This window comes from Stegostoma tigrinum, chromosome 16, assembly GCF_030684315.1.
Source record: "Stegostoma tigrinum isolate sSteTig4 chromosome 16, sSteTig4.hap1, whole genome shotgun sequence".
Classification (NCBI taxonomy): domain Eukaryota; kingdom Metazoa; phylum Chordata; class Chondrichthyes; order Orectolobiformes; family Stegostomatidae; genus Stegostoma; species Stegostoma tigrinum.
The window spans coordinates 11,021,588-11,033,719 of record NC_081369.1 but is presented as its reverse complement, the minus strand read 5'-3'; the positions used below and the strand labels follow the sequence as shown (position 1 = coordinate 11,033,719).

The following is a 12,132-nucleotide window of genomic DNA, read 5'->3' as shown; positions in this document are numbered from 1 at the left end:
AATGAGTTGACAGAGGAAGTGTTGCAGGCTGGTATAATTACAACATTTAGAAGGTATGGACGAATTGGGCCGAAAGGTCCGTTTCCGTCCTATGTGACTCTATAACTCTACGAAAGAGGAGAATGGAATAGATTCTGAGCTCTAAGTCCTGAAAACAGGTGATGTGGCATCAGACATGAATTAAACCTTATGACCATCGATATGGATGACAGACGAGGAAATTTAAACACCAGTCAGGAGAAGCTCTGGTACAAGATGCAGGAATCATGTTATTCCAGCCTAACTGCTTCCATCTTATTTTTGGCATATAAAGGACAGTAAAAATATTGATCAGAAAATAATAATCAGCTGTCTTTGACTCAGACTATACAGGACGAATCAGGACATTGACGTATTTGTATACAACAAAAATCAATGAACAATCAATATGTAAAATAAAGCAGCAACCACTAAGAATCAATTCAGACATGAGTCAGCTTTACCAGTGTTAAATTAGATTTTGGCTAACCTATATTTCAATTCTATTTTGCCCACCACCAGATTTTTAACAAACTTATTCATGGGAGGAGGTTGCTGGTTGAGTCAGCATTTATTGCCTGTCCCTGGTAGGCCTTGAGAATGCAGTGGTGAGCTGCTTTCTTGAGCAACTTCAGTCCATGTGATGTAGATAGACCCACAATGCTGTTAGGGACGGAGTTCCAGGATTTTGACCCGTGACACTCAAGCAACCGCAATATATTTCCACATTACGAAAGCAAATATCTATGAAATGCTGTCTTGAATGCTCTAGATGTCCCAACATCCAGAGTCCTGGAAGGGCATAGGATTCAAAGTTTCTAATATACATTTTTCTTAAAATGTAATTCCTGATTTTACTTCTGAATGGCTTGGCATCAATATTGAGCATTAATTAGCTCCTATGTTTAAAATTTTAAGGATTACTTCAAAGTGGAAATATTGCAGACAATACTCCTTAACAAAACAAAGATTGGACAGTCTTTTGAGCAAATACGTACGGTTTGAGATTTATAATGTTCAGGATGTCCACAATAACTGCCAAGTCATTCATGGTAACTGCTGAGTCTATGGAGGTCTGCAATGAAGAGTGAGTATTACAGTGTGCACTTGAAACCTAGGTCAGAATATGTAGTTTTTTAAAAAACAGGTCATGACAGCAAGATCAACTTGCTTTCAGCAGGTGTTTTTGACAAAAGTGGCCTTCTCGTTGCCTGTGATGGTGAAATGAGCATTATGAATGCTTCTGCCAAACAGAAGTCAGTTTTAATCAGCCAAAATTTCAGCATTCAAACTGGAACGGCTGCATTAGAAAATAATCTTTTAAAACAACAGCAAACAAAGCTGTGATAACGAGGTGTGGAGCTGGATGAACACAGCAGGCCAAGCAGCATCTTAGGAGCAGGAAAGTTTCAGGCCTAAACTATTCATAGTACTCATTTCACCATCACAGGCAAAGAGAAGGCCACTTTTGTCAAAAAAACAGCTGCTGAAAACAAATTGATCTTGCTGTCATCTTGCTCTCTGTGCCACATTAAAAATATCATCTCTCATTCTAGTGGAGGGCAAAGAGATGCAAACATATTAAGAATATAACTGCACAGCAATATTGCCTTTCAAACCCAGGAAGCAAATAAACCAAGCTACTTAAAAGTGAGAAAAATGATACAAATTAGGGGAAAGTGAGGAGTTCTCTCATCCATGGCTCCTAATTGACACTGCAAGTAGCGGATCTCCCACGGTATCATCATTCTCATTTGCCATATCACAGAATGGCTATGCAGATACAGGACACTTGGCCCATTCTGTTTATGCCAGTTCTCTAGCAATTAGCCAGTCCCATACTCCTGCCCACTTCCTCATTGCTCTAAAAGTGTTTTCTAATTCCCATCAGAAAGCCACAATTGAATGTGCCTCCACTCCACCATTCTCTCAGGCACTTCATTCTAGATTGTAGTGACTTGCAGTAGAAAGAACATTCTTATGCTGCTTTTGGTTCTTTTGCCATTCACTTCAAATCACTATCCTCTGGTGCTCAACCATTCTTTCACCAAACACAATTTTCCCTCATCTTCTCTCTCATGATCCCTCAGGTTTTTGAATATATCTCTATCAAATCTCCTCTCAATTGTCTCTTCTCTCAGGAGAACACCACTGGTTTCTCCAATCCATCTACCTAACTCAAGCCCCTCATCCCTCGAATCAGTCACCTAAATCTTTTGTACACTATTTTCAAAGCTGTCTGTGGTGCCTAGAAATGGATACAATACTCCAGTTGAGGCTTAAGCAATGTTTCAGAATGATAATCAAAATCTCCTCACTTTCACTGTTGTCTCAAATGGCCCTACTTTTTTCAATGATATTTGCACGTAAACCACACGTCAGTTTAAGATTTGAGCTTTGTTCCTGTTATCAAAATGGCACTTTACATTTCTCTGCATTAAACTTCAGCTGTCACATTGTCCACACAGACAATTTTCCTGTCCTTGTCCCTTGGAATTTAATCACTATTCTCCACTCGGTAAAATTACTCCAGGTTTTGCACCATCTGAACATTTTGACATCATTTCCTGTAGACCAAGGAAAGCAGTCGTTCTAACACTAGGAAATCCCACTAAATACTCTCCTCCAGTTCAAACCATTCACGTCTGATTGTTTCTTGTGACTCAGGCACTTTGTACCCATGCTCTCACTCTCCTTTTTATTCCAGCATCTTTAACTTTGTTGACAAGCCTGTAAACTGGCACTTTATCAAACATAGATAATGGGAACTGCAGATGCTGGAGATTCCAAGATAATAAAATGTGGGGCTGGATGAACACAGCAGGCCAAGCAGCATCTCAGGAGCACAAAAGCTGACGTTTCGGGCCTAGGCCCTTCATCAGAGAGGGGGATGGGGGGAGGGAACTGGAATAAATAGGGAGAGAGGGGGAGGCGGACCGAAGATGGAGAGTAAAGAAGATAGGTGGAGAAGGTGTGGGTGGGGAGGTTGGGTGGGGAGGTAGGGAGGGGATAGGTCAGTCCAGGGAAGACGGACAGGTCAAGGAGGTGGGATGAGGTTAGTAGGTAGCTGGGGGTGCGGCTTGGGGTGGGAGGAAGGGATGGGTGAGAGGAAGAACCGGTTAGGGAGGCAGAGACAGGTTGGACTGGTTTTGGGATGCAGTGGGTGGGGGGGGGAAGAGCTGGGCTGGTTGTGTGGTGCAGTGGGGGGAGGGGATGAACTGGGCTGGTTTAGGGATGCAGTGGGGGAACTAACCTCATCCCACCTCCTTGACCTGTCCGTCTTCCCTGGACTGACCTATCCCCTCCCTACCTCCCCACCCACACCTTCTCCACCTATCTTCTTTACTCTCCATCTTCGGTCCGCCTCCCCCTCTCTCCCTATTTATTCCAGTTCCCTCCCCCCATCCCCCTCTCTGATGAAGGGCCTAGGCCCGAAACGTCAGCTTTTGTGCTCCTGAGATGCTGCTTGGCCTGTTGTGTTCATCCAGCCCCACATTTTATTAACTTTATCAAACATGCTTGTTTATTGGGCACGAATCCAAATCCGTTCTTGGTATTATGTTATGCCACCTCGAGCACTTTGTCAAAATAATGCTAAAAGTCCTGTATAAGTTCTAATGACCAAAACATACATTTGTGTAAATGCAAGAACATTTCAGGTATTCCATCAAACCTAATCTACCACTAATTTAATGCAACAATCAAATGCTTTAAATCACAAAAGGTAAGTATTTCATTTTGCAGCTGGCGTATTCCCTCAAGGTAAACCATTTCATGCTATCAACTTTACCTTTTTGGGGGTTACATTCATAATTGCAACCCAAAAGTGGTTTTGGCCTTTAAATTCTAAACTGAGAAGAATAATACAGATTTCGATCAGATCACTTAAAATGCAACTCAGTGGGGGTCATAGGTCCACAGGTCAGAAGTTAATTCAACCATAAGAGTTCCTAAAACCCAGATTAAATCCAGTAAACTGGAAAGTGAACAAAGGTTATGGCACGTATATATCAATGGCATCTGGACCGTAGCTACACAGTAGAGGTCAGTGGTAGGAATCAGCTGACAACTTAGAAAACCAAATGTTGACTAGACCATTGCACCAGTGAATCCTATCAAATAGTGGAAGAGAACAGGGTGAGGGAGAAGAGATAATTAATTTGTGATCCTGCAGGTTATACATTCAGTATGACTCCATTGTTCAAGAGTATATGTATCAAAAAGTTAAAAATCTACCTTGACATCGCCAGTGGTCCACACAGCTCTCACTGTGTCTAGATTCTTGAATCGACTCGTTAATACCACGCACATCGTGTCATGTCCTTTCCGGATTTGGCTCACAGCATCTTCATCACTCAAATCAGCCAGTTTATTATTCTGAGGCTTAAGAAATATGATTTAATTAAACACAAATTATCCCAGTACTTTGACATTCAAAGACTTTGTTATCTTCTGAGGCCTCTTATGGTGCAGTGGTAATGCCCAGAAAGCCTAGGTTTTGAAGTATGTTGTAACAAGTCTGAACAGGTTGATTATAATAACTGCAAATCAAATAAGTTATGGAATAAAATAGACATTTAAATAAACAAAGAACTGTGGATGCTGGAATTATGAAACACAAACAGAAATTATGGAGAAACTCAAATCTGGCAGCATCTATGCGGACAAAACAGAATTAACATTGACAACAAAAACAAAGTTGCTGGAAAAGCTCAGCAGGTCTGGCAGCATCTACAGAGGAGAAAACAGAGTTAATGTTTGGGGTCCGATGACCCTTCCTCAGAACTGATGGTGGCTGGAAAAATGTCAGTTTATATTGCAGAAAGTAGGGAGGTGGGTGGGGTACGGAGTAAACAATAGGATAGAGCCCAAAAAGAGACAAAGACAGCTGGACAGACAAAGGAGTTGCTAACGATCAAGCTGGGACGGTGAGTAGTTGTTAATGGGGACTGTTAATGACAGGCTACGTGGTAACAAGGCCTGGTGTGTGGGGGGTAGGGACTGGGACATTGCGGAGTTTAGGCCCTAAAATTGTTGAACTCAATATTGAGTCCGGAAGGCTGTCGGGTCCCCAAGCGGAAAATGAGGTGCTGTTCCTTCAGCTTGCGCTGGGCTTCACTGGAACACTGCAGCAAGCCGGAGACAGAGATATTGGCCGAGGAGCAAGGTGGTGCAATGAAGTGGCAGGCAACAGGGTCTTTTTTTGTGAGCAGAACGTACGTGTCCTGCGAAGTGGTCACCAAGTCCATGCTTCATTTCCCCAGTGTAGAGGAGACCACATTGTGAGCAGTGAATGCAGTAGATTAGATTCTTGGAAGTGCAGGTGAAGTGTTGCTTCACCTCAAAGGTATGTTTGGGCCCTTGGATATTCAGGAGGAAGGAGGTAAATGGGCAGGTGTTGCATCTTCGGTTACAGGGGAAGGTACAGTCGGGCTATGGGGAGGTGTTGGAGGTAAAGGAGGTATGGACCAGGGTGTCCTGGAGGGAACGGTCTCTGTGGACAGCGGACAAGGGAGGGGAGGGGAATGTTTATCTGGTGGTGGCATCTTGTTGGCGGTGGCAGAAATGGCATCTGACGATCTTCTGGATGTGGATGCTAGTGGGATGGTAGGTGAGGATAAGGGGGACCCTATCACTGTTGTGGGAGGGAAGAGAAGGGTTGAGGGCAGAAGAGCGGGAGATGGGTCAGACCTGACTGAGGGCCCTGCCAACAAGGAGCTGGGCCCTCAATTGGGTCCAACCCATCTCCCGCTCTTCTGCCCTCAACCCTTCTCTTCCCTCCCACAACAGTGATAGGGTCCCCCTTATCCTCACCTACCATCCCACCAGCATCCACATCCAGAAGATCGTCAGACGCCATTTCTGCCACCTCCAACAAGATGCCACCACCAGACACACATTCCCCTCCCCTCCCTTGTCCGCTGTCCACAGGGACCGTTCCCTCCAGGACACCCTGGTCCATACCTCCTTTACCTCCAACACCTCCCCATAGCCCGACTGTACCTTCCCCTGTAACCGAAGATGCAACACCTGCCCATTTACCTCCTTCCTCCTGAATATCCAAGGGCCCAAACATACCTTTGAGGTGAAGCAACACTTCACCTGCACTTCCAAGAATCTAATCTACCGCATTTGCTACTCACAATGTGGTGTCCTCTACACTGGGGAAACGAAGCATAGACTTGGCGACCGCTTCACAGGACATGTATGTTCTGCTCACAAAAAAAGACCCTGAACTACCTGTTGCCTGCCACTTCATTGCACCACCTTGCTCCCTGGCCAATATCTCTGTCTCCGGCTTGCTACAGTGTTCCAGTGAAGCCCAGTGCAAGCTGAAGGAACAATACCTCATTTTTCGCTTGGGGACCCTATAGCCCTCTGGACTCAATATTGAGTTCAACAATTTTAGGGCCTAAACTCCCCAAAGTCCCAGCCCCCCACTCCACACACCAGGCCTTGTACCACACAGCCTACCACTACATATCCCCCATTGTTAGTCACCAACAGTCCCCATTAACAACTACTCACCCTCCCAGCCTGATCGTTAGCAACTTCTTTATCCAACTGTCTCTGTCTCTCTTTGGGTTCTATCCCATCGTTTACTCCCTACCCCACCCACCTCTTGCATATAAACTGATGTTTTCCCAGCCACCATCAGTTCTGAGGAAGGGTCACCGGACCCAAAACGTTAACGGTTTTCTCCTCCACGGATGCTGCTAGACCTGCTGAGCTTTTCCAGCAACTTTGTTTTTGTTCCTGATTTACAGCACCCACAGTTCTTTTGATTTTTATACAGAATTAACATTTCTGGTCCAGTGACCTTCTTCACTTGCTCCACTGATGCTGTCAAATTTGCTGTGTTTCTCCAGCAATTTCTGTTTTTTGAATACAGATACGATTTGCCAGACTGACAGAAACCTCTACTCCAGGTTTCCCCCATCATAATTTATAGCAATTACCACATAACAAAACTACCAATTACAGACTGCACAAGAGAAAAACAAGCAAAATAGCCCTTCTAAAAATGTGCACCATCTAGTGACCCTTACTCTGCAGTTACAATTCAGATCATTGTTTCCTTCCTTAGATAACAGCCACCACACTTCAAAAGTAATTCAGGCAAGGCACTGGCAGCCTAAACATTTTCAGGAATTGGGAGTTTGATTCATGGACAGGATAAGCTTGTATGACTAAAGATCTACTCGGGGTCTCAGTCACCATTTTTATTCTTCATTGACCTAAAGGCCAGATGGCCTTTAAGTACACAGATTCACACACACAGCTTGCAAGCTACTATTAGTGTACAAATCCAAGCAGTAAGGTTTACAAAAACCCAACTGAGCTGTATTCTAGCCTAATTGGACCACCAAAGCCTTGCAAACCAATTACTGAATATTGATCAGAAGGACCACAAGTTTATTTGATGCCATCTCATCCAGCAAGTTAGAATCAACTGTAATATTGCCATTGCCATTCAGGTAAAGAGTTTGCACTGAACAGAAAAAACATAACTACAAAGAAAATTTAAATTAACTGAAGGGAAGTGACTAAACACCACTTACTGGGAGAAAGTCTGCCACCTTCAATCCAATGGGCTCATTTTTAGCAATTGGGATTATTGGTGCTTCAGGCTGATTGACAGGAGTGGAAGCTGCTGTTGGAGGAAAATTCAGCCGGTCTGCCTGAAAGACAACAGTTTCAATGGATGGATTGTGACTGCTCCATACTTTTCCTCATAACAACGTCACTTATTGACACCACAATTTCAACAGCACCTATTCCATACTTCAACCAATGCAACCAAATAAGTCAAAATGTCACAAGAAATCTAGAAGATCTCTTGTAATAACAAGTTGTACAGGCTTACTTGGATGAACCCCGTATGGTCATCATGCTTGAATTCCAAAAAGTGCAAGAAGTTACCCAAGCTAAAGTAAGTTATTATTTGTCAGAAATAATTGAAACCACCAATAGTGGTAGCATTATGAAAAACAGCAAGAATTTTCATACCATTTAAAACTATAAATAATATTCCTAAGCATTTCAGAGGCATTTTTTAAAATGTAGACAGGTAAGGAAGGTGATATTAGAAAGGGTGGCCTAACGTTTTCTCCATGGTGGGATACCTTGCTTATGATTATCACTGTAAACAAAGTATCCTTGCAATGCTCATTGTAAGCATTTTATATTTTGATTCTCACTACTCTCAGTCTCTTTTTCTGTCAGATATGCATGAAACATTGTGCAAGAGTTTTAGAGAATCATTATCACAAAGAAGACCATCAAGTTCATTCTAGTGTCCTGTACTGCAAACCAGTCATTCCAATCCCCTTGCTTTTTTAAAATTACTGTTGCCTTGCATGTTTCTTTCCTTCAATGACCATCCAATTTCCATGTTATACCTGTAATCGCCTCTTCTTTCATCACACTCACAGGCAATGAGATCCAGTTCATCATTATTCACTACATAAAAACATTCTCTTTAAAATCCCTTCAACATCTCTTGCTCAAAACAAAATTGGTTACTTCCAAATCCTCGTACTATGAGCTCATGCAAATGTAAATTTGATCAGCAAAAGTAGATCTGTTAATTGATTACATAATAGAACATAGAACAGTACAGCACACAGGCCCTTCGGTCCACGATGTTGTGCAGAACATTTACCCGACTTTTACCCGAAATCTAAGGTCTATCTAACCTCCACCGCTACCTTATACTATCATCCATATGCCTATCTAATAGCCGCTCCAATGACCCTAATGAGACTGACTCCATTACTGCCTCCGGCAATGCATTCCACACCCCTACCACTCTCTGAGTAAAGAACCTATATCTAACATCTACCTGATATCTATCTCCTTTCATTTTAAAAACTATGTCTCCTCGTAAAAGCTACCTCCACCCTTGGAAAAAGTCTCCAGCAGTCTGTTTTGGTGCTGTATTGAACAATATAAAAAAAAAAGGGGCGACCAGAAATCTAATGCAAGGACATCTTTGGCTCCAAACCTTCAAACTACTCAACTTGAAAATGCAGATAAAAAGGTTTGTGCAATGTTTGTAGCTCCGAGTGTCATTTGCTGTATCACTATTTCCACAGCCCCCAATAATAAACAGGAAGCTTATCAGTTCACCTCTCCAGCAGGGAGCTTAAATAGCTTAATTTTCTTAATAGCAAACTAACGCGGTCAAGTTCACACACCTTCTTTATCTTTCCTTGACTTATTTTTTTCCTGATATAACAATACTTCCACTAAAGAGAACAGATTTAAAATCCAGTGGAGATCGGTCAATTCAGGCAGTAGCATTCCCTCTTCACAAAAGTTCAGCAGTTTGGGGTTATTTTCCCTCGAGCATTAAAGGCTGAGGGCTGACCTTTATACGGGTTTATAGAACCATGAGGGGGATGGATAGCATAAATAGACAAGGTCTTTACCCTGGGTTGGGCGAGTCAGAAACTGGAGGGCATAGTTTTATAGTGAGGGGGTGTTAAGATTTAAAAGTGACCTAAGGGACAACTTTTCACGCAGAGGGTGGTGCATGTATGGAATCAGTTGCCAGAGGAAGTGGTGAAGGCTGGTACAATTACAACATTTAAAAGGCATCCGGATGGGTATATGAATAGGAATGGTTTAGAGGGATATGGGCTAAATGCTGGCAAATAGGACTAGATTTATCTAGGATATCTGGTCAGCATGGACGAGTGGACTAAAGTGTCAGTTTCTATGCTATACATCTCTATGATTCTAATCACATTTCATTCAGAAGCTAGAGAAGGACCAGGTCTCGAGCAATTTATCATTTTGGAGGATTGATTAGATCAAATTATACAGCACAGAAAAAGACCCTTTAGTTCTACTCATCCATGTCAACCAGACACTTCTGACCAAGTTCCATTTGCCTGCATTTGGCCCCTATGTCTCTAAACCTCTCCTATTCATATAATCAACCAGATGCCTTTCAAACGTTATAATTATACTCATCTCCACCATTTCTTCTGGCAGCTTGCTCTATGCATATAACACCCTTTGATGAAAAAATTATCCCTCTTGTCCTATTTAAAATCCTTCGCCTCTCACCTTAAACCTATGTCTTCTAGCTTTGTACTCCCCTACCCTGGGAAAAAGATCTTGGCTATTCACCCTGTCCGTGCCCTCACGATTATATAAGTCTCTATAATGTCACCCCTCAGTCTTCGACAAAGCCCCAGCCTATTCAGTCTCTCCTTATAGCTCAAACCCCACCCAGTCCCAGCAAAACTTTGTAAATCTTTTCTGCACCCTCTCAAGTATAACAACATCATTCTTACTGAAGGGTGACCAAAAAGGCAGATAAGAGCTTGACAGAGAACAAAGCAAGACCGACAAAAACTGCAATCATTTCAATGATAAAGAGCTAACAGGTAAGGCAGATGAACTTAGGACACCGTTGGGAACACGGGACTTGGATATCTTTGCTCTCACAGAGATATGACTCAGGGATGGACAGGAGTAGTAGCTGAATGCTCCACAATACAGATGCAATAGGAAGGATAGAAAGGGAGGCAGGAGGGGGAGGGGAATGGTGTTTTTTGCTCGGGATAACATTACGGCTGTAGTGAGGGAGGATATTCCTGGGAGGTTATCCAGTTAAGTTTAAAAGCTTAAAAGTAAGCTTAAAAGTAAGAAAGGGAAGATCACTGTGTTAGAATTGTGGTCAGTGAGAAATTGAGAAGCAGATGTCTAAGGAGATCTTGGGCATTTTTAAGAAAAATAGAGGTAGGGGATTTTAAACTTTCCAACAGACTGGGACTATCATAGTGTTAAGGGCTTGGATGGGGAGGATAAGTGTGCACAAGAAAACTTCCTTATTCAATATGTGGAGGTAGCTACGAGAGAAGGAGTAATATTTGACCTTCTGCTGGGAAATAAGGCAGAGCAAGTGATGGAATAGTCCATGGGGGAGCACTCTGGGGCAAGTGATCATAATTCTATCGGTATTAAAATAATTATGGAAAAGGATAGAACTGATCAAAAAGTCAACATTTTAAATTGGAGTAAGGCCAATTTTGACAGTATTAGGCAGGAATTTTCTAAAGTTTTTTGGGGAGGCTATTCGCAGGTAAAAGGGACAGTTGGGAAGTGGGAGGCCTTGAAGAATTAGACAAGAGTTCAGAATTACCATGTTCCTACTAGGGTGAAGAGCAAGGCTGGTAGGTGGAGGCAGTGTTGGATGATGACAGAAATTGAGATTCTGGTCAAGAAAAGAGGCATATCTGGTAAAGACCGCTGGGATCAAGTGAATCCCTATAAGAGTATAAAGGCAGTAGGAGCATGCTCAAGAGGGAAATCAGGAGGACTAAAAGGGGACCTGAGATCACTTTGGCAAATAGGGTTAAGGAGAATCCAAAGGAATTCTACAAATACATCAACGACAAAAAAGGGTAACTAGGGAGAGATTAGGGCCCCTCAAAGATCAGCAAGGCCACATGTGTGTGGAACTGTAGGAGATGAGGGAGATACTAAACAAGTATTTTGCTTGCGTTCACCATGAAGGTGGTGTGGAAGATAGGAAACTTGCGGAAATAAATAGTGACGTCTTAACAAGAATTCATTTTCCAGAAGAGGTGGTGTTGGAGGTCTTAAAACGCTTAAAAGGTAGATAAATAATTGGGACCTGGTTTGGTGCTTCCCAGAACTTTATGGGAAGCAAGAGAAGAAATTGCTGGACCCTTGGCCGAGATATTTGTATCATCGCTAGCTCCATAAACTTCAGTGTTAATTCAGTTATCAAAACAATCTTCATAACCAGTTTCAAATAGAGGTACTGCTCCCGATGAATAATGCAGTGAAATGCCCAGAATTTGTTTTACAAAAACAAACAAACCTACTATCTGATCCTAACATTGCTGACACTTTATCCATAGCAATGGTTGTTAGTTTCTGTGACAGTATTTCAGCTTTTCAAATAGTCGGCATCAAAAATTATTTGTTGACCATAACCTATGTAACAATGCCCAGCAGTTCTAACTTCACAAAAGTTACTGTTATGGACCAGACCAGACCCCTCAAAATATTTGAAGGTAGTCTAGACCCTAACTTTTTCTTATTTTAAAGGCAAATGTAAAGTGTCCCAGA

The 12,132-nt window shown here is 42.5% G+C and overlaps 1 protein-coding gene across 2 annotated transcripts in view; it reads right to left on the bottom strand.

The window, feature by feature from the left end:
• The window catches only part of katnb1 (katanin p80 (WD repeat containing) subunit B 1), a 61,659-nt gene that overhangs the window by 7,129 nt on the left and 42,398 nt on the right, over positions 1-12,132 (bottom strand). The window contains exons 14-16 of one of the 2 annotated variants that reach the window (XM_048546882.2): positions 7,581-7,700; positions 4,255-4,401; positions 1,017-1,093 (exon numbers count right to left, since the gene is read on the bottom strand). In XM_048546882.2, coding sequence (XP_048402839.1) covers positions 1,017-1,093; positions 4,255-4,401; positions 7,581-7,700 — 344 coding nt within the window. The remainder of the gene's footprint in view (positions 1-1,016; positions 1,094-4,254; positions 4,402-7,580; positions 7,701-12,132) is intronic. The other variant, XM_048546883.2, reaches the window with a different exon arrangement.